General features: G+C 41.3%; 1 protein-coding gene across 1 annotated transcript; it reads left to right on the forward strand.

Moving 5' to 3' along the window:
- Positions 1-5,524: 5,524 nt before the first annotated feature.
- On the forward strand, positions 5,525-10,356 carry LOC145239892 (uncharacterized). Its single transcript, XM_080103510.1, has 2 exons — positions 5,525-7,324; positions 7,844-10,356. Exon 2 carries the CDS (start codon positions 8,196-8,198, stop codon positions 9,429-9,431), a length of 1,236 nt encoding a protein of 411 aa, XP_079959636.1. The 5' UTR covers positions 5,525-7,324; positions 7,844-8,195; the 3' UTR covers positions 9,432-10,356.
- Positions 10,357-20,358: the final 10,002 nt, after the last annotated feature.

A 20,358-nucleotide genomic window follows, 5' to 3' on the forward strand; every position in this document is an offset into this window, starting at 1 on the left:
GGAATTGGATTTGATTCATTTTTATGATCCCTCAAAGTTAATTGAACGAGACCATTCTGGTTTTAATGGCCCGTCAAATTCTACTAGGCACACGCCGGCTGAGATATTCTACTCGACTGCCAACAGAAGAAGAAACAGCCCCTTTTTTGGGCATAGGCAGCCTGGTGAAGATTTGAGTGACAGCGGTTCCGGCATCCTGATTGGCTAAAGGGCCGAATGAGAAAAAAAAGAAGATATAGCTCCTGCCCCCACAATATAAGCAGGAGTTTTGAGCGCAAAACACACAGAGACTGACAGACAGAGAGACATCTGCTCCCCTGGGCTCGAACGAGCGAAAAAGCCGACCTCATCGATTGACCCTGCCACATATTTTTAGTTTTTACCGAAAAAGAAATAACTTTGCAGTTAACAAACGGCCAGTCCCTAACTTATTAGTGAAATACGAAACGACGATTGTAACCTTTTATGAATAACAAGGAATTTTGAATCACAAAAAAAAAAACAAAAAAAAACAAATATCGATTTGTCTTTTTTTTGATTTGTTTGGCATGGTTGCAGAAACGCTCAACAAGTCTCTTTCAGGTAGGGGAAGTCGGGGTAAGTTGAGCATAGGGGTAAGTTGAGCCACCCCCTTTTAACCACAATTGACTAAGCCAATCCAAGTTTGTATTCAATCTATAAACAACTGATCACGTAACTTTAACCTCCACCATTTTGTTTTGCGTAACCAATATCGGAGGTTGATGCAGTAAAAGAAAATCAGATTTCGTGCGAAAAAAGTAAAATAAAGCGTTACAGAGGTGAGTGCATGTTTCGTGTGTGTAGTAATAGTTTGATTAGATATAATATGTGGTAGTTGTTTGTTCAATTACTTGCCTTCATACCTGTAAAAGATTTTTACATTCACCACACGAGATGCATGCATTTGAACAGACAATTCAATGAGGTCAGACTGGGGTAAGTTAAGCCAATGCTAATGGGGTAAGTTGTGCCACTGGCTCAACTTGCCCCATATATCTTTTTACACGTTTTCAAGAAACAGATGAATGTGCAACCACATCAGTAGGCCTGTTATAGAGTGAATTCAAAATGCATGTTGTATAAGTTACATGCTCTACTTGTATAAGAATTAGATCTATGGGTTACCTGGTAAATGTTTAAGATGTGTAAGCCGTGCTTGGATAGGAATTTGCATGCTGTACAGGCGCTTTGTTATTCTAATGATAATAATAATTATTTTTATTATTACTATTATCATTATTATTTTTAACATTATTATTATTATCATTGTAGAATCAAGAATGCACTTACCTCCCCTCTCCACCATTATGAACTAGCCTACAATTAGTCAGGCATGGTGGGTTATTCCATTTGGAGGCGCCTGATTGGCTAAACATGCCAGGAGAGGCAGGTGCCTCTCTACAAATGCCAGCTGTTCTGGCATTCATTGTTCAATGTTCCAGACTTATGCCAGGAACTCCACTGAATCAACTAGTTCACTCTAGTAATATTCTACATCATTATCGGATTTATTGTGTTAACTTCATTTTTCTTTTTTGTGTGTTTCACAGAAAAAAAGCCCACCAGACATGCGCCACTACGTGCGAAAGACAAATCGTGGACAAACTCCTACATACGTTATGAAACGGGCTGCTGCCGCTGTTACTGGAGGTCAGAGTGTGAGGAGTGCTGCAAAGGACTTTAACATTGATCGAATGACACTGAAGCGGTACATGGACAAACAAGACAGTCAACCAGCAGGGACTGCTTACACACCTGTTTCCTTACGGCAATTGGTTTTTAGTCCTGAAATGGAAAGGGATTTGGCTGACCACGTGAAACAATTGTCAGACATGTTTCATGGTTTGTCATTGAGAAGATGTCGCACACTGGCATATGAGTTTGCTAAAAAAAACTGTCTCAATCTGCCACCAAGTTGGGATCATGAGAAAAAAGCAGGATATGATTGGTGGTTAGGCTTCAAGAAGCGCCGGAACTAGCCTACAATTAGTCAGGCATGGTGGGTTATTCCATTTGGAGGCGCCTGATTGGCTAAACATGCCAGGAGAGGCAGGTGCCTCTCTACAAATGCCAGCTGTTCTGGCATTCATTGTTCAATGTTCCAGACTTATGCCAGGAACTCCACTGAATCAACTAGTTCACTCTAGTAATATTCTACATCATTATCGGATTTATTGTGTTAACTTCATTTTTCTTTTTTGTGTGTTTCACAGAAAAAAAGCCCACCAGACATGCGCCACTACGTGCGAAAGACAAATCGTGGACAAACTCCTACATACGTTATGAAACGGGCTGCTGCCGCTGTTACTGGAGGTCAGAGTGTGAGGAGTGCTGCAAAGGACTTTAACATTGATCGAATGACACTGAAGCGGTACATGGACAAACAAGACAGTCAACCAGCAGGGACTGCTTACACACCTGTTTCCTTACGGCAATTGGTTTTTAGTCCTGAAATGGAAAGGGATTTGGCTGACCACGTGAAACAATTGTCAGACATGTTTCATGGTTTGTCATTGAGAAGATGTCGCACACTGGCATATGAGTTTGCTAAAAAAAACTGTCTCAATCTGCCACCAAGTTGGGATCATGAGAAAAAAGCAGGATATGATTGGTGGTTAGGCTTCAAGAAGCGCCGGAACTAGCCTACAATTAGTCAGGCATGGTGGGTTATTCCATTTGGAGGCGCCTGATTGGCTAAACATGCCAGGAGAGGCAGGTGCCTCTCTACAAATGCCAGCTGTTCTGGCATTCATTGTTCAATGTTCCAGACTTATGCCAGGAACTCCACTGAATCAACTAGTTCACTCTAGTAATATTCTACATCATTATCGGATTTATTGTGTTAACTTCATTTTTCTTTTTTGTGTGTTTCACAGAAAAAAAGCCCACCAGACATGCGCCACTACGTGCGAAAGACAAATCGTGGACAAACTCCTACATACGTTATGAAACGGGCTGCTGCCGCTGTTACTGGAGGTCAGAGTGTGAGGAGTGCTGCAAAGGACTTTAACATTGATCGAATGACACTGAAGCGGTACATGGACAAACAAGACAGTCAACCAGCAGGGACTGCTTACACACCTGTTTCCTTACGGCAATTGGTTTTTAGTCCTGAAATGGAAAGGGATTTGGCTGACCACGTGAAACAATTGTCAGACATGTTTCATGGTTTGTCATTGAGAAGATGTCGCACACTGGCATATGAGTTTGCTAAAAAAAACTGTCTCAATCTGCCACCAAGTTGGGATCATGAGAAAAAAGCAGGATATGATTGGTGGTTAGGCTTCAAGAAGCGCCGGAACTAGCCTACAATTAGTCAGGCATGGTGGGTTATTCCATTTGGAGGCGCCTGATTGGCTAAACATGCCAGGAGAGGCAGGTGCCTCTCTACAAATGCCAGCTGTTCTGGCATTCATTGTTCAATGTTCCAGACTTATGCCAGGAACTCCACTGAATCAACTAGTTCACTCTAGTAATATTCTACATCATTATCGGATTTATTGTGTTAACTTCATTTTTCTTTTTTGTGTGTTTCACAGAAAAAAAGCCCACCAGACATGCGCCACTACGTGCGAAAGACAAATCGTGGACAAACTCCTACATACGTTATGAAACGGGCTGCTGCCGCTGTTACTGGAGGTCAGAGTGTGAGGAGTGCTGCAAAGGACTTTAACATTGATCGAATGACACTGAAGCGGTACATGGACAAACAAGACAGTCAACCAGCAGGGACTGCTTACACACCTGTTTCCTTACGGCAATTGGTTTTTAGTCCTGAAATGGAAAGGGATTTGGCTGACCACGTGAAACAATTGTCAGACATGTTTCATGGTTTGTCATTGAGAAGATGTCGCACACTGGCATATGAGTTTGCTAAAAAAAACTGTCTCAATCTGCCACCAAGTTGGGATCATGAGAAAAAAGCAGGATATGATTGGTGGTTAGGCTTCAAGAAGCGCCGGAACTAGCCTACAATTAGTCAGGCATGGTGGGTTATTCCATTTGGAGGCGCCTGATTGGCTAAACATGCCAGGAGAGGCAGGTGCCTCTCTACAAATGCCAGCTGTTCTGGCATTCATTGTTCAATGTTCCAGACTTATGCCAGGAACTCCACTGAATCAACTAGTTCACTCTAGTAATATTCTACATCATTATCGGATTTATTGTGTTAACTTCATTTTTCTTTTTTGTGTGTTTCACAGAAAAAAAGCCCACCAGACATGCGCCACTACGTGCGAAAGACAAATCGTGGACAAACTCCTACATACGTTATGAAACGGGCTGCTGCCGCTGTTACTGGAGGTCAGAGTGTGAGGAGTGCTGCAAAGGACTTTAACATTGATCGAATGACACTGAAGCGGTACATGGACAAACAAGACAGTCAACCAGCAGGGACTGCTTACACACCTGTTTCCTTACGGCAATTGGTTTTTAGTCCTGAAATGGAAAGGGATTTGGCTGACCACGTGAAACAATTGTCAGACATGTTTCATGGTTTGTCATTGAGAAGATGTCGCACACTGGCATATGAGTTTGCTAAAAAAAACTGTCTCAATCTGCCACCAAGTTGGGATCATGAGAAAAAAGCAGGATATGATTGGTGGTTAGGCTTCAAGAAGCGCCGGAACTAGCCTACAATTAGTCAGGCATGGTGGGTTATTCCATTTGGAGGCGCCTGATTGGCTAAACATGCCAGGAGAGGCAGGTGCCTCTCTACAAATGCCAGCTGTTCTGGCATTCATTGTTCAATGTTCCAGACTTATGCCAGGAACTCCACTGAATCAACTAGTTCACTCTAGTAATATTCTACATCATTATCGGATTTATTGTGTTAACTTCATTTTTCTTTTTTGTGTGTTTCACAGAAAAAAAGCCCACCAGACATGCGCCACTACGTGCGAAAGACAAATCGTGGACAAACTCCTACATACGTTATGAAACGGGCTGCTGCCGCTGTTACTGGAGGTCAGAGTGTGAGGAGTGCTGCAAAGGACTTTAACATTGATCGAATGACACTGAAGCGGTACATGGACAAACAAGACAGTCAACCAGCAGGGACTGCTTACACACCTGTTTCCTTACGGCAATTGGTTTTTAGTCCTGAAATGGAAAGGGATTTGGCTGACCACGTGAAACAATTGTCAGACATGTTTCATGGTTTGTCATTGAGAAGATGTCGCACACTGGCATATGAGTTTGCTAAAAAAAACTGTCTCAATCTGCCACCAAGTTGGGATCATGAGAAAAAAGCAGGATATGATTGGTGGTTAGGCTTCAAGAAGCGCCGGAACTAGCCTACAATTAGTCAGGCATGGTGGGTTATTCCATTTGGAGGCGCCTGATTGGCTAAACATGCCAGGAGAGGCAGGTGCCTCTCTACAAATGCCAGCTGTTCTGGCATTCATTGTTCAATGTTCCAGACTTATGCCAGGAACTCCACTGAATCAACTAGTTCACTCTAGTAATATTCTACATCATTATCGGATTTATTGTGTTAACTTCATTTTTCTTTTTTGTGTGTTTCACAGAAAAAAAGCCCACCAGACATGCGCCACTACGTGCGAAAGACAAATCGTGGACAAACTCCTACATACGTTATGAAACGGGCTGCTGCCGCTGTTACTGGAGGTCAGAGTGTGAGGAGTGCTGCAAAGGACTTTAACATTGATCGAATGACACTGAAGCGGTACATGGACAAACAAGACAGTCAACCAGCAGGGACTGCTTACACACCTGTTTCCTTACGGCAATTGGTTTTTAGTCCTGAAATGGAAAGGGATTTGGCTGACCACGTGAAACAATTGTCAGACATGTTTCATGGTTTGTCATTGAGAAGATGTCGCACACTGGCATATGAGTTTGCTAAAAAAAACTGTCTCAATCTGCCACCAAGTTGGGATCATGAGAAAAAAGCAGGATATGATTGGTGGTTAGGCTTCAAGAAGCGCCGGAACTAGCCTACAATTAGTCAGGCATGGTGGGTTATTCCATTTGGAGGCGCCTGATTGGCTAAACATGCCAGGAGAGGCAGGTGCCTCTCTACAAATGCCAGCTGTTCTGGCATTCATTGTTCAATGTTCCAGACTTATGCCAGGAACTCCACTGAATCAACTAGTTCACTCTAGTAATATTCTACATCATTATCGGATTTATTGTGTTAACTTCATTTTTCTTTTTTGTGTGTTTCACAGAAAAAAAGCCCACCAGACATGCGCCACTACGTGCGAAAGACAAATCGTGGACAAACTCCTACATACGTTATGAAACGGGCTGCTGCCGCTGTTACTGGAGGTCAGAGTGTGAGGAGTGCTGCAAAGGACTTTAACATTGATCGAATGACACTGAAGCGGTACATGGACAAACAAGACAGTCAACCAGCAGGGACTGCTTACACACCTGTTTCCTTACGGCAATTGGTTTTTAGTCCTGAAATGGAAAGGGATTTGGCTGACCACGTGAAACAATTGTCAGACATGTTTCATGGTTTGTCATTGAGAAGATGTCGCACACTGGCATATGAGTTTGCTAAAAAAAACTGTCTCAATCTGCCACCAAGTTGGGATCATGAGAAAAAAGCAGGATATGATTGGTGGTTAGGCTTCAAGAAGCGCCGGAACTAGCCTACAATTAGTCAGGCATGGTGGGTTATTCCATTTGGAGGCGCCTGATTGGCTAAACATGCCAGGAGAGGCAGGTGCCTCTCTACAAATGCCAGCTGTTCTGGCATTCATTGTTCAATGTTCCAGACTTATGCCAGGAACTCCACTGAATCAACTAGTTCACTCTAGTAATATTCTACATCATTATCGGATTTATTGTGTTAACTTCATTTTTCTTTTTTGTGTGTTTCACAGAAAAAAAGCCCACCAGACATGCGCCACTACGTGCGAAAGACAAATCGTGGACAAACTCCTACATACGTTATGAAACGGGCTGCTGCCGCTGTTACTGGAGGTCAGAGTGTGAGGAGTGCTGCAAAGGACTTTAACATTGATCGAATGACACTGAAGCGGTACATGGACAAACAAGACAGTCAACCAGCAGGGACTGCTTACACACCTGTTTCCTTACGGCAATTGGTTTTTAGTCCTGAAATGGAAAGGGATTTGGCTGACCACGTGAAACAATTGTCAGACATGTTTCATGGTTTGTCATTGAGAAGATGTCGCACACTGGCATATGAGTTTGCTAAAAAAAACTGTCTCAATCTGCCACCAAGTTGGGATCATGAGAAAAAAGCAGGATATGATTGGTGGTTAGGCTTCAAGAAGCGCCGGAACTAGCCTACAATTAGTCAGGCATGGTGGGTTATTCCATTTGGAGGCGCCTGATTGGCTAAACATGCCAGGAGAGGCAGGTGCCTCTCTACAAATGCCAGCTGTTCTGGCATTCATTGTTCAATGTTCCAGACTTATGCCAGGAACTCCACTGAATCAACTAGTTCACTCTAGTAATATTCTACATCATTATCGGATTTATTGTGTTAACTTCATTTTTCTTTTTTGTGTGTTTCACAGAAAAAAAGCCCACCAGACATGCGCCACTACGTGCGAAAGACAAATCGTGGACAAACTCCTACATACGTTATGAAACGGGCTGCTGCCGCTGTTACTGGAGGTCAGAGTGTGAGGAGTGCTGCAAAGGACTTTAACATTGATCGAATGACACTGAAGCGGTACATGGACAAACAAGACAGTCAACCAGCAGGGACTGCTTACACACCTGTTTCCTTACGGCAATTGGTTTTTAGTCCTGAAATGGAAAGGGATTTGGCTGACCACGTGAAACAATTGTCAGACATGTTTCATGGTTTGTCATTGAGAAGATGTCGCACACTGGCATATGAGCAGCCTTCAACCACCCAGTTGTTGATAAATTTTTCAACAACTTGAGTCAGATAATGGACAAGTACAAGTTCTCACCAAGTGACATTTACAACACTGATGAGACTGGGTGCACCACCGTTCAAAACCCTGGAGCCGTTGTCACAGAAAAAGGAAAGAAACAAGTTGGTTCAATCACCTCCGCTGAACGCGGGGAATTGGTAACGGTGGTGTACGCTGTGAGTGCAATTGGATCAGTCGTGCCTCCTCTGTTCATCTTTCCCAGAGTCCACTACAGAGATCACTTCATCAGAGGTGGACCAACACAGTGCATAGGGAGGGTAACACGAAATGGCTGTGGAATATTTAAATCACATCATCAAGCACACCAGATGCTCACCAGGAAAGAAAATCCTCTTAATCCTCGACAACCATGACACACACATTTCTTTGAATGTTGTGAACACAGCAAGATCTCATGGCGTTGTCTTACTGACCATTCCACCACACACTTCCCATCGTCTCCAGCCGCTCGACCGGTCAGTGTATGGACCCTTCAAAACAGCATACAACAGAGCCATGGATGGGTGGCTACGATCCAATCCAGGGAAAACAGTAACAATATATGAAATCCCAGCTCTAGTGAACCAAGCCCAGATGATTGCCACGACACCATTGAACATTGCTGCTGGATTCCAAGCCTCGGGCATTCATCCATTTAACCGGAACATCTTTAGTGAAATTGACTTTTCCCCTTCTCTTCCAACTGACCATGAGCAAAATGTGGCTGCAGAAAGCCTTGAGGCAAATTCTACTGTGGAAGATGCAGGACCATCAGGTGAGGTTCCTGGAGCAGTCTTGCCCATGCACAGTGATGATGTCCGACCACAAAAACAGCAAGAAGATGATCTTATGCAACCATCCGCATCTGGGTCTTGTGTTTCATCTAGCTCACATGATGTCATGCATCGTCCATACATTTCACCATCTGTAATTCAGCCATTTCCGAAAGCAGCACCAAGAAAGGCAAGAAGAGGTGGTCACAAAAAGGGCAGCTCAAAGATTTTGACTGACAGCCCTGAACGACAGAAGCTGATAGCCCTTTCTGAAAATAGAAAGAAGAGCCTATTAACAAAAACAAAGCAGTGTTTGTTCAATGCTGGTGGGAAAAAGTCATGTCCCCCGAGATCTAAAACCCCATGTTCAAGTGACACTGATGATTCAGATTTTGAATTTGATGATGTGTCATCAGATAGTGATGGTGATATTGATCTGGATAGCCCAATAATCGAAGGTGACTTTGTGGTTGTCAAATGTGCTGGCAAATCACGAACTGTGAACTATATTGCCCGGGTTGACACTCTCAACGGGGAGGACTTTGAGTTTGAAGGTGTTTTCCTTCAAAAAGTTGCTGGGAAGGTAGGAACGGACAAGCCTGTGTTTGTTCCAAACCCAAAGGACGAAGCAGGTTTCAATGCAGAAGATGTTGTTTACAAGCTGCCAAAGCCAAATAGTGTTGGCAGTTCTGTCCGTTGTTCTAGCCAGCTCGTTTTCAGCTGTGACTTGTCACAGTGGCAACTTCATTAACTTACTTTCAGATATATGTTTCAAATTTTGTGCTGGTTCATTCGCTGTAATTAACATTTCTACTTCATTATTATAATTTGTTTTATAACCACAGCAACAATTTTGGGCTTGTTCTTTCTTTATTTGCAACACATTTTTGCGTGGCACAACTTACCCCAGAGGTTGGATCAACTTGCCCCATGGTCGGGGCAAGTTGAGCCATTTGATATGCATTTTTGTAAAGCACATGGCCAGTTTAGGTGTACTAGCAGAAAACTGCAACTTGTTTCAAAATGTTCCCAAATAAAAGAATTTTATAATAATACACTCATCTTTGCAAAATAATTAGTCGTTTGGGTTCTGAAGAGCCAAAATGGAAAATTGGCTCAACTTACCCCGACTTCCCCTACTGGCCGCTGACATTCTCATCAAAAGACATGAGGACCAACGATCGGGGAACATTCCACCACTAGACGACACATGGGTGACGTAAGTGTCACAGTCCCACTGGGGGGCACGGAATACGCTCCTCTCCTCGTGAAGGCCGAGGGAGACGCGAGTCTTCCCCCAGGGACAGTCATGTCCTGTGAGGGCAAGGTGGACGGTACGGATGGACTGGAAGGAAGGGTGTTTCAGATAGACCCGATCGAGAAGTATACAGACAACGAGGAGGGTGTGACTCTGAGCGAGGTCGTGGTTCAGGGATGCTAGTGTGTAGTTGCAACCAAGATGCTCTGAATTAAATTTTTAAGTGTTTTTTTTTGAAAACAAAACAAAATTGTAGCACCCTATTTTATTGATTGATGTATGTTCGGGTTCCTGAATCATTTATTTTTGAAAACCTATTTTTGGCCTAGTCAAGTATTCCAACTCATGAAGGCGGAGTGCCCATCTTAAATTAGTCATTAAATAAAATTATTGTAGTTAAGAAGAAAAAAAAAAAAAATTAATAATTAATAAATATCCTGGAGGTTTTTGCTGACAGATGCCTTCGGAGATACTGATATGGACATTGGAATCCGGTACATATTTAATGGATCAATCCTCAACCTCAGGAGGCTACAAGCAAAATCTAGGGTTGCATCAGACGCTGTAAATGATCTTTTGTTTGCTGATGATTGTGCCCTTAACGCTAAGTCTGAGGCAGGCATGCAACATAGTGCATATTCTCAGAGGCTTGTGAAAATTTTGGTCTCACAATCAATACCAAGAAGACCATGGTGATGCATCAGCCTGCTCCGGGAAAACCATATTCAGAACCCAACATTTCCATCAGGGGACAAAGATTCAATGTGGTTGACAAGTTCACCTACCTTGGCAGTACGCTTTCCTGCAATTGACGATGAAATCAACACCAGACTCGCTAAAGCAAGCGCTGCCTTTGGCAGACTCCACAAGAATGTATGGGACAGAAGAGACATCATCTCCATGACAAAGATCAAAGTCTATAAAGCTGTCATGGATTGTCTACCAACAGCACGCTAGAAAATTAAATCACTTCCACAACACCAGACTGAGGAAACTGCTTGACATAGGCTGGCAGGAAAGGATACCAGATACAAAGATCCTCACTCGTGCTGGACTCCTAAGCATCCCCACTATCCTGATGAAGTGGTGCCTGCAATTTGGTCTATTTTAGATTGCTTTGGCCACTGATGATTTATGAGGTTACAGAATCTAGAGTGGAAATGATTGAAAAGAAGTGCAGAGCATACACAAGAAGATGGTCGGGATTGCCAAAATGCATTAACAATTCAGCATTTTATGGTGAAAGAATCCCCCTAGAGTTGCTCATAACATCACTTATTGAGGAGCACAACACTGGAAAGGTGAGAACAGTCATGATGCTACGCTATTCAAAAGATCGCAAAATCAATGATCAACCACTTGTGAAAACTGGATGCAGATGGAAGGCAGAAAACGTTCTGAGATTTTTATGGTTTAAAGACAACGACCTTAACAAGAACATCACCAAATACTGGATAAGAATCCTTGTTTTGGAAACAGTCCTTCCCCTGCAGTAGTTATTTGCTGTTTTCAACGAGCAGTCAAAAGTGGACAACCAGACTTTGATGCGAAAGTCGAACAATTCATCAATTGTGACTTCTATATCAATGACTGTTTGAAATCTTTACCTAGCATTGGTGGTATAGTGTCCCTACTTCAAAAAAACTCAGAATATACTTGCCGCTTCTTAATTGAGGCTACACAAAATCATCTCAAATAAGAATGAAGTAATTACTGCCTTCCTTTTTGAAGACCTCAAGAATTGGACTAAAGCAAAGATGTCCTTCACACTCAGTGCAATATTTGCCTTAACTGGGACATCAAATTGAATATCTTTATCCTACTACGAGTGTCAGATATCAACAAACAAATGACAAGACAAGACATATGGTCAATCCTGAACAGCCATAATGACCGACTAAGATTTGCTCTCCAATAAACAATTGAAAGGAAACAAGGAAAGTTAATCTTAAGAAAAATCAACACAAAGAATAGGACGTTCCTCTAACTAAAAAACGAGAGGAACTCTGGGTCATGTGGAAAGCATTCTTAAAGGCCTTCAATAACACTGCAATTCTAAGGGTTCTCACAAAATTTTCCCCTTTAAGAGCAACACACAAAAATTATATATCTTTTCTGATGTTTCCACAAAAGTCGTGACCGACCTTAGAGTAATGGAACTGTGGTGTGACTGCCTCAGGGAGTGATATAGACCCCCTAAAACACTGAGTAAGGCTGGGTAATTATGCTGATATTGTCTGCTAAGGATTATTTGGATGCTCAGACAACGGCGGGTAATCTATCTGAAGGGATGAATTTATTGTGTTTCTGTAAAACAGGCATATATTTTATTGTTTGAGAAAAATGACAAAAGATGCCGTTTAGGAAAGCTATGATATCAACTTGGCTTAGAGAAACGTTTGGCTTCTGAGTACAAGAGGTCAAAGTATCAACCTTTTGGGGTGTGTGAGTGGATTTGAGTTCTGATCTCAGATCCGCAAGCCTTGCAGGTTTGCACACACGCAAGGATTCAGGACTTTCCCGAATAACGTGTTGAGTTATGATTGGTCTGGGGGACAGCTTACCCTACCCCATCACCTTTCAATATAAGTAAATGCCCAGGCCAAAATTAGCAGATTGGAGCTAGATCTCAATGCCAGAACACTCACCCAAGAGAACGCCACCCAACCCCCCTTTTTCATCATGGTCACCATCATGGAGAACGAAGAATAAGATTTCAGACTGTTTTCTGGTGTAATCGAACTGAACAATTGTACATATGTAAAACACCTGTAATTTTCATGAATTAACTTTTAGTAGACTAGAAACCTCTAAGTTTTTTTTCTTTTGATCTGCATGAGAAGCTAATCAAATTTCAGTGGATGCCGGCATTGGGAACCGACAACGAGGCCTGCGATACGAAAGAATCCTGTAAAGGATTCCTGGAAGAAGATGATCACAGCCATTGCAGTTTCGACAGGGTCAGAGGCCATATCTGCTGACCTGCGGCGGGAGTTCTTACAGAACTAATCAAATACAATTCATAACGAGAAGAGCAAAATTTACACCTCAGACTGAACACTTGATTTTCAGACTGGAACTTTGCGCAGTCAAACTAGTTACTTCAGAAGTCGATTAAAAAGACAGATGGCACCACATTTTGCACTAACAGTAAAGTGGTTCTCATCTACATTCACAATGAAACTAGACGATTTTATGTCTACATAAGCTATAGACGTTCACAAATCTGAAAATCTTCCTAATCAATGTACAGATTTAAACTTTGCAGATTGTGCAACCAAATCAGTCTCTGATGCCGACCTCAAGCATAACTTAACTTAGCGGCCCCACTTTCCTCCAAGACCCTCTTTTAGAACGCTGTGCTAAGACAAGCTTTGATTTCATAGAACCTTCTCATAGATGCCTCTAGGTGTCCACCCTAAGTACATCTTTTTCGGTACTTGTGCATTTAACGAACCAGACGTAACTCAGCATTTGCTCGGCTTTGTCGACGCATGACGTCAACAGCCGGATATAACCGAGCGAGCAGACGAGAATTTCGCTATCAATTGGAAGAGTGTCACAACTCAAGAAACGCTGAATTGAAGAAGGTGAAAAAAAGTTTTGTAAAAAGAAGCGACGAAAAATATGAATATTATAAATCTTGCGAACCAGCTCCAGACCCCAGAAGCTGTACTAAACTTTTGCCAGAAACGGAAATTGTTGGCAGAAGTGAAAAGGTGTTTCCACTGCGGCCAGGATTGTTTACTTGCCAAGAGAACAAGCCTTTCTGCCGGGTACGGTTGGCGGTGTTGAAATGTAAAATACTGCCGTTGGACCTCCATCAGGATTGGGACCTTTTTCAAAAAATTGAGACTAACTATCGCATGTATCATAAAGCTAATATATTTATGGGCATTCGAGATGGCCTTGACAAAAAATCTCCATCGAGAATCTGGGTTACGTTCTCGACACACAATTGTGGACTGGAAAAATTTCCTGCGTGATATATGCAGGGACTATTTTCTCAGGAATCCCCAGAAGATTAGAGGCCCAGGCCATACAGTAGAAATTGACGAATCTGTTTTTAACCGCAGAAAACACAATGTCGGCAGACTTCTGACACCGGTCTGGGTCTTCGGTGGCTACGACCCCGCCGAAAAGGAAGGTTTCTTGGTCATTGCACCAAATAGGAACGCGGAAACCCTCCTTCCACTAATAAAAAAATACATTTTGCCGGGGACCACGGTCGTATCAGACTGCTGGAGGGCTTATAGCAAAGTGGGAGGAGAGGGGTATCTCCATTTGACAGTGAACCACAGCCTGAATTTTGTTGATCCCATAACATAGGCAACCACAAATCATGTGGCGCGGATGTGGAAGGAAGCTAAGCAACGAAATAAACGAGAATGCGGTACCAACCGGGAACTTTTGGACACATATCTTATTGAGTTTATGTGGAGGCAGCCTTTTGACTCCATATTGACCTATATTATGACGAAAGCTACGTAATTGGAAAGGAGGAGCTTCGGCAGGATTGCAGTTTACAGGGAAATCAAGGGATGCAACTCCTGCCAAACTAAAAAGGACGCAAACAGAATCACCGGGGGGCACCTGTTTCAATTTTTAAATTACGAATTTTAACCGAACCTACTACACGTGGAATAATATAACAAGTTTTAAGATTTCTTTTGAATAGTTCATTTCTTTCTAATTCCTTTGTTTTTTATTCGTTTTACTTCTAAATTATTTTCTTCTTTAATTTTTTGTTTTTACAATCTTTTATTATACTTTTATTCTTTACGTTTTTATTTTTTTTACCAAAATGAGAACTACTATCGTTGACCACGTTATGTCTACGACTGAAGTGGAAGAGCAGAAGTGGACCTATGAGCATTTGTATAATTTGCTGCCACCAAATAACGAGGTACAGTTACAAACAGCGGCCTCATTGGGACTCATACCGAATAGGAGTTTCTGCAGCTCGTGTGAGAGAGATCGAATTCTCTATAAAAACGGAGCCAAAGGGGATGGTTTTGCGTGGAAGTGTCCTGTCTGTAAGAAGGGTGGTTTGCCAAGGATGGGTTCCTTCTTACAGAGAAGTCATCTGACAATAAAGCAGATTTTAGTTATTTTGCTCAGTTGGAGCATGGAGATGCCGCAGATTAAAATTAAACAGGAAGCAAGTGTGAGTAACCATACAATCCTAGATTGGATGTCATTCATAAGAGAAGTCTGTGAACAGGACATGCTGGACCATCCCATCATGTTAGGTGGGAGAGACAAACATTCGACACCTAAAGAAGTGGAGGTGGATGAGTCATATTTTTTCCGACGAAAGTATAATAGGGGACGTGTGAGGAAGGGCGTTTGGCTTTTTGGCGCAGTAGAAAGAGGCTCGAATTTGTGCAATTTCGCAATAGTGGAAAATAGGGATCGAGATACCCTGTTTCCAATCATAAATTCATGGTGCCTGCCAGGAACAAGAATTATTTCTGACGGTTGGGCGGCTTACCAAGGACTTGATCGACTCGCTCAAGGAATTTATGAGCACGACACTGTCGTCCACGAAAACAACTTCGTTGATCCGTTGGACCCTTCAGTGCACACACAGACTATTGAAGGACTATGGTCACACGCCAAAAAACATATACGAAAGTTCGGGAATCGACAAAATATGTTCGGCTTGCATCTGATGGAATTTTTATGGCGAAAAAGAGAGAAGGGTGAATGTTTTCCACGAATCATCAGATGCATCCACGAACAGTATTCGTTTTAAAAATTAACTGTTTAATAAAGTTCTATGTTCTTAAAATAATTCTATGTTCTTCAAATAATTCTTTCTTAAAATAATTCATAACTGTTTTTCGTTTTAAAAATTAACTGTTTAATAAAATTCTATGTTCTTCAAATAATTCTATGTTATTAAAATAATTCTTTCTTAAAATAATTTATAACTGTTTTATAAAGTTCTATGTTCTTCCTTTGTTAAAAAAAATAACTTATTCAAACAGTTCATTTAAATTAACAAGAAAAAGAAAAATTGAAACAGGTGCCCCCCGGTGATTCTGTTTGCGTCCTTTTTAGTTTGGCAGGAGTTGCGTCCCTTGATTTCCCTGTAAACTGCAATCCTGCCGGAGCTTCTTCTCACAATCGCTACCTCTTCTCCGTCTACTTTGTCATCTGAAGCCCTCTAAAAGTCTGAGGAAAATATATCCTCCTAAAAAAAAATAAATAAAATATGGAGGAAATCCTTGTTCCTGGCCCCCCCCCCAAAAAAAATCAACAAATAATTCTTGTTCCTGCCTCTCCCCCAAATGTTTTTAGTGTCTTTTTTTTTAAGATTTTTTTTTTTTTTACGTGTTTAACAAATAAAAAATGTTTTTGTTCGTTAAAAACTAAAACAAAAAAAAAGGTTCATAAAATGGAAACAATTTTGTTTTGTTAAAACTGAAAAAAGAAAATTTACTGTTAAAAAAAAACTGGCTTTATATGTATTTATTTTGCAAAGAGAAAAAAAATTCAAACAATAACACTAATTAAAAAAAAAACATAAATGAACAGTAGGTTTTTGTTTTTATTTATTTTTGGATGTTTCTACATTTTACAATTTCATTTTACAGTTATTTTGTTGTAGTGTTGATTTTATTTTATCGGCAACGCTCGGTTTTATCCGGCTGTTGACGTCAGACAAAGCCGAGCAAATGCTGAGCTACGTCTGGTTCGTTAAATGCACAAGTACCTCTTTTTTAAATATCCAATTTAGCACTCAGTTTCAGTAGATTTTCAATTTGAAGATTGCTCAACCTGATCGTATCATGTCTGATCTACATCAACCTCACCTATCAAAAAACTGATACAACATTGGCATGGCAGCACAAGAAATAGCATCACTGCGAACATACACCATCACAGAACTCACCCAGCCAAAGAATGCTATTATATGGGCAGTACAGGAGGAAACATATACCCAAGAAATTTTGAGCATCAAAATTCGCACAAAGATTCAAAACTTTGGACCTTTCTATTGATGCGAGTTGATGGCCAGATTAAAAGAGCCAAGCTCAAAGACAATGAAAGACATCCTATGGTCATCTCAGACAAACATCACCTAGCCGCTCTACTGATAAGACATTGCCACAAAGAAGTCTGACACCAAGGCAACTTTCTTACCGAGGGGGCTATCCGCATGGCAAGATACTGAATAATTGGAAGCAATAGGCGTGTACGTACATTCACCATTGCTTCAGATGCAAGAGAAACATGTAAGGTAACCATACTGAGAGGATTTTATTTGGACAACAAACACGTTATTCTAAATATTTAGTCAAGGTTTACTTGTAGGAAGGTATCCTCATGACAATCTACCATGAGGATTCATATGTACAGAGACTTTGAACGTTCATGGACAGTGTCTAGTAGGTGACCAAGTATACATGTGCATGTGCACCCACATAATAAAAAGTAAACAAATTACAATGTTGATTAATATTAAAATGGAGAAATCCCAAGGTGTTCAATAAGGGCTGGTAAGTAAACGACAACTACATTCCCCTTTCACTCTGAAGAGAGAGAAAGAGTTGCCTGCAGGAATAATTATATATATATATATATATATATATATATATATACTCTATAATACTGTTATTATCAACAATTTGGCTTTGCATTAGAGGAGCAAACCAACTGCTGTGGACGGAGATGAAACACCTAAAGATATATCTCCTTTTCATTATTTTTTTAAAATCCTATTTGAATTTATCTGTTGTACAGACATGTATTTAAGAAAACAGAACATTATGATACGTTCAGTATAGTGTGTTTGGCTTACAGCAGACATACATGGGAAATGCTTTCATTGGTAAAAATGTAAAGTCAGTATTTTCTGCTTTGATTTAGGGGAAACAAGGAAATGCATAAGGAAATTGAAACGGATCAAGAGAAAAATATGTAGACATAAGTTGTCCATCATATTTAATGAAACATGTTTACAGAAAATACTGCCTAGATATACACATTTTAAACCGCACAATCCTGCAGCAGCTTCCCAAGATACTGGATGTCGTCTCGTGAAGAAAGAGATAACAGTCAGTAAAGGTCAGCTTATCAATTTATACGGATACACGTGGGAAATGAAATTTCTCGGCCAACAGACACAAAATTGTACTCTTAAGCTAAACACAGTTATCGTCCTTTAACTCTGGTAACACACCTTGCCACCAGAGGGCAATGCAATTACATCACTTTCTTTTTTTTTTTTTTTTTATAGATTTCTTCCTCTTTTCGCTGGACTCTCAACAAGTAAAGATGTGACAATGACGTGCTCCGGTTGGCATAGCCAGCTTGCTTCCCTTACCGTGCCGTCAGCCTCTCAAACAAACACGATAATGCAAGTAGTGTTACTAATCAATGAAGCCGATAGGTCTCTATGATGGTTATAGTCTTGGGAAAGTGTCCGAGGAGTGCTTAGAAGAGATTCACTTGTGAACAGTCTAACCCTGTAGTGCATCAATTTGTCACTCAGTGACAGACAAAAGAGTATTATACTGAATGTGGTGCTAATGATCAAATCTCATTTTAGATATCTTAATCTGCTTAAAAAATATGATAAAAGAAATTTTTCGACATTGAGCTTACTTATGGCTTGAATATATTGGTGTTGATGATTCCTGCCTCAAACCCAAATTTTTTTATTTGAATTTTTATGGTTTTCATAAATTTGTCTTAACCACATTCTTCCAACAAGCTCTCACCACATTCCAATCTTTGTCCAAACTGAAAGAGCAATTATTTTTTTTTTTTTTGCACTTTACGATAAGGAAATCTGACCCACAACCCAAAAATTTTGAAAAATTTCAACTTTTATAATTTCAATAAATTCATTCCAACTATATACTTCCAACAGACTCTCAATTACTTATCAGAAACAAATCTGGATTCAGTTGTATTTCCAAACTTATACTCCTCTGCATCCACTCACTTGAATTATCAGGTTTATCCTCTCATAAGTTGATTCTAAAAAAAAAAGAATGTGCAATCCTATGTACAAGAAATATGGATTCTTCATATTTATGAAATGACATCAGACCGAGTGTTGAAAAATCTGATAACATTGTAGCAGTTATAGAGAACTATTTTCTGTGGTGAATCTGAGTTCTTTGGCCAGAGGCTGACCTATCAGCTAACAGAGCGCATTGATTAATCTCCCTAAAAAGTCTTGAGGGAACGTCAGTCAGTCGGAACCAGACCTTCAGCCAAGCAACACCTATCCTCTTGTGCCTTGTCCACCAGACATCTTGCTTTAGCATCAACGGCCTCCACTGGAGACAACTGCTGTTAGCTAATTAGATATATAACCTCTACAAACTAACCCTGTAACATTAACTAACCACGCGGGGTCGCAGAAATACCTGAATTAGGACCCAGGCGCAGAGCAAACCCTCTCAGGGCTGATGGACCCAGTAGATCTTCCCAGATCATCCGTCTAGGAGAAGGAAAACTCTGAAACTAAACCTAAGGGGAGGGAGGCCTCTCCAGTCTTGGATGACAACCTTCCTAGAACTGGTGACTCAAACAAATTACCGGTCTGCAAACCTAAACTGCTTAAGGAGTAGATAGGCTCTGTCTATCGCCCGGCTTCCATACTCCTTTGCCTATTTATTCAGGTGCAGAGACGCTATCACAGTTTTGGCAAAGCATTCAGTGGTAGATCTTGTTTCTTGACTAGGGCAATGAACACCGTTTTCCCCACCCCGACACATCCCACCCCTCAAAACTAGGCACTTGGGAGTGCTTGAGTACCACATATGCCTGTGCAATTAGATTGGGTTGACCTTCTGATGGGTTGAGGGTACCGGATTGACAGTTCCTGGCTGTTGTTTTCGACTGGTAGTACAGGCGTCCTAACTTTTAGCGGCTGCTCCATCAACAGTTGTATAATATCGGGATGCTTGTAGTGCCATGTCGCGCATAGAAAGGAACCCTGCACTCATCCCCGATGGGCTTTCCTGAGGCCACAGTCCTAGTTGAAGAAAGGTTAGCTGATGGTCTACTTGTGTTGCATGTCTGATACTCTGCATAACCTCTTATTCAGCTCCCCCTTACCTAACTGAAACTCTTTAAAAACATGACAGTACAATCCAAAAATAAGCTTAAACCAGGTGTAGGATCAAACAAATCCAACTTGCCTCCTCCCTTGAGGCTTGCATTCACGAACATCTGTGGGCTTAGAACTAATTTAGCTGATGTTGACGCATTTCTCCTAACAAACACCCCGGATATCTTAGCACTAAGTGAGACTAACCTACACTCCTCCATCCCCTCTAACGACTTTAACATGCCTGGATATCTCCCACTCTGTCGTAAGGATTCTGACAGACATGCCTGGATATCTCCCACTCTGTCGTAAGGATTCTGACAGACATATGCACGGACTTGGAGT

Source organism: Euprymna scolopes, chromosome 19, assembly GCF_053919585.1.
Source record: "Euprymna scolopes isolate OS-2025 chromosome 19, ASM5391958v1, whole genome shotgun sequence".
Taxonomy (NCBI): Eukaryota; Metazoa; Mollusca; class Cephalopoda; order Sepiida; family Sepiolidae; genus Euprymna; species Euprymna scolopes.

Coding starts and splice junctions, on each gene's coding strand:
- LOC145239892 (XM_080103510.1), top strand. CDS start 8,196: ATGGCTGTGGAATATTTAAATCACATCATCAAGCACACCAGATGCTCA.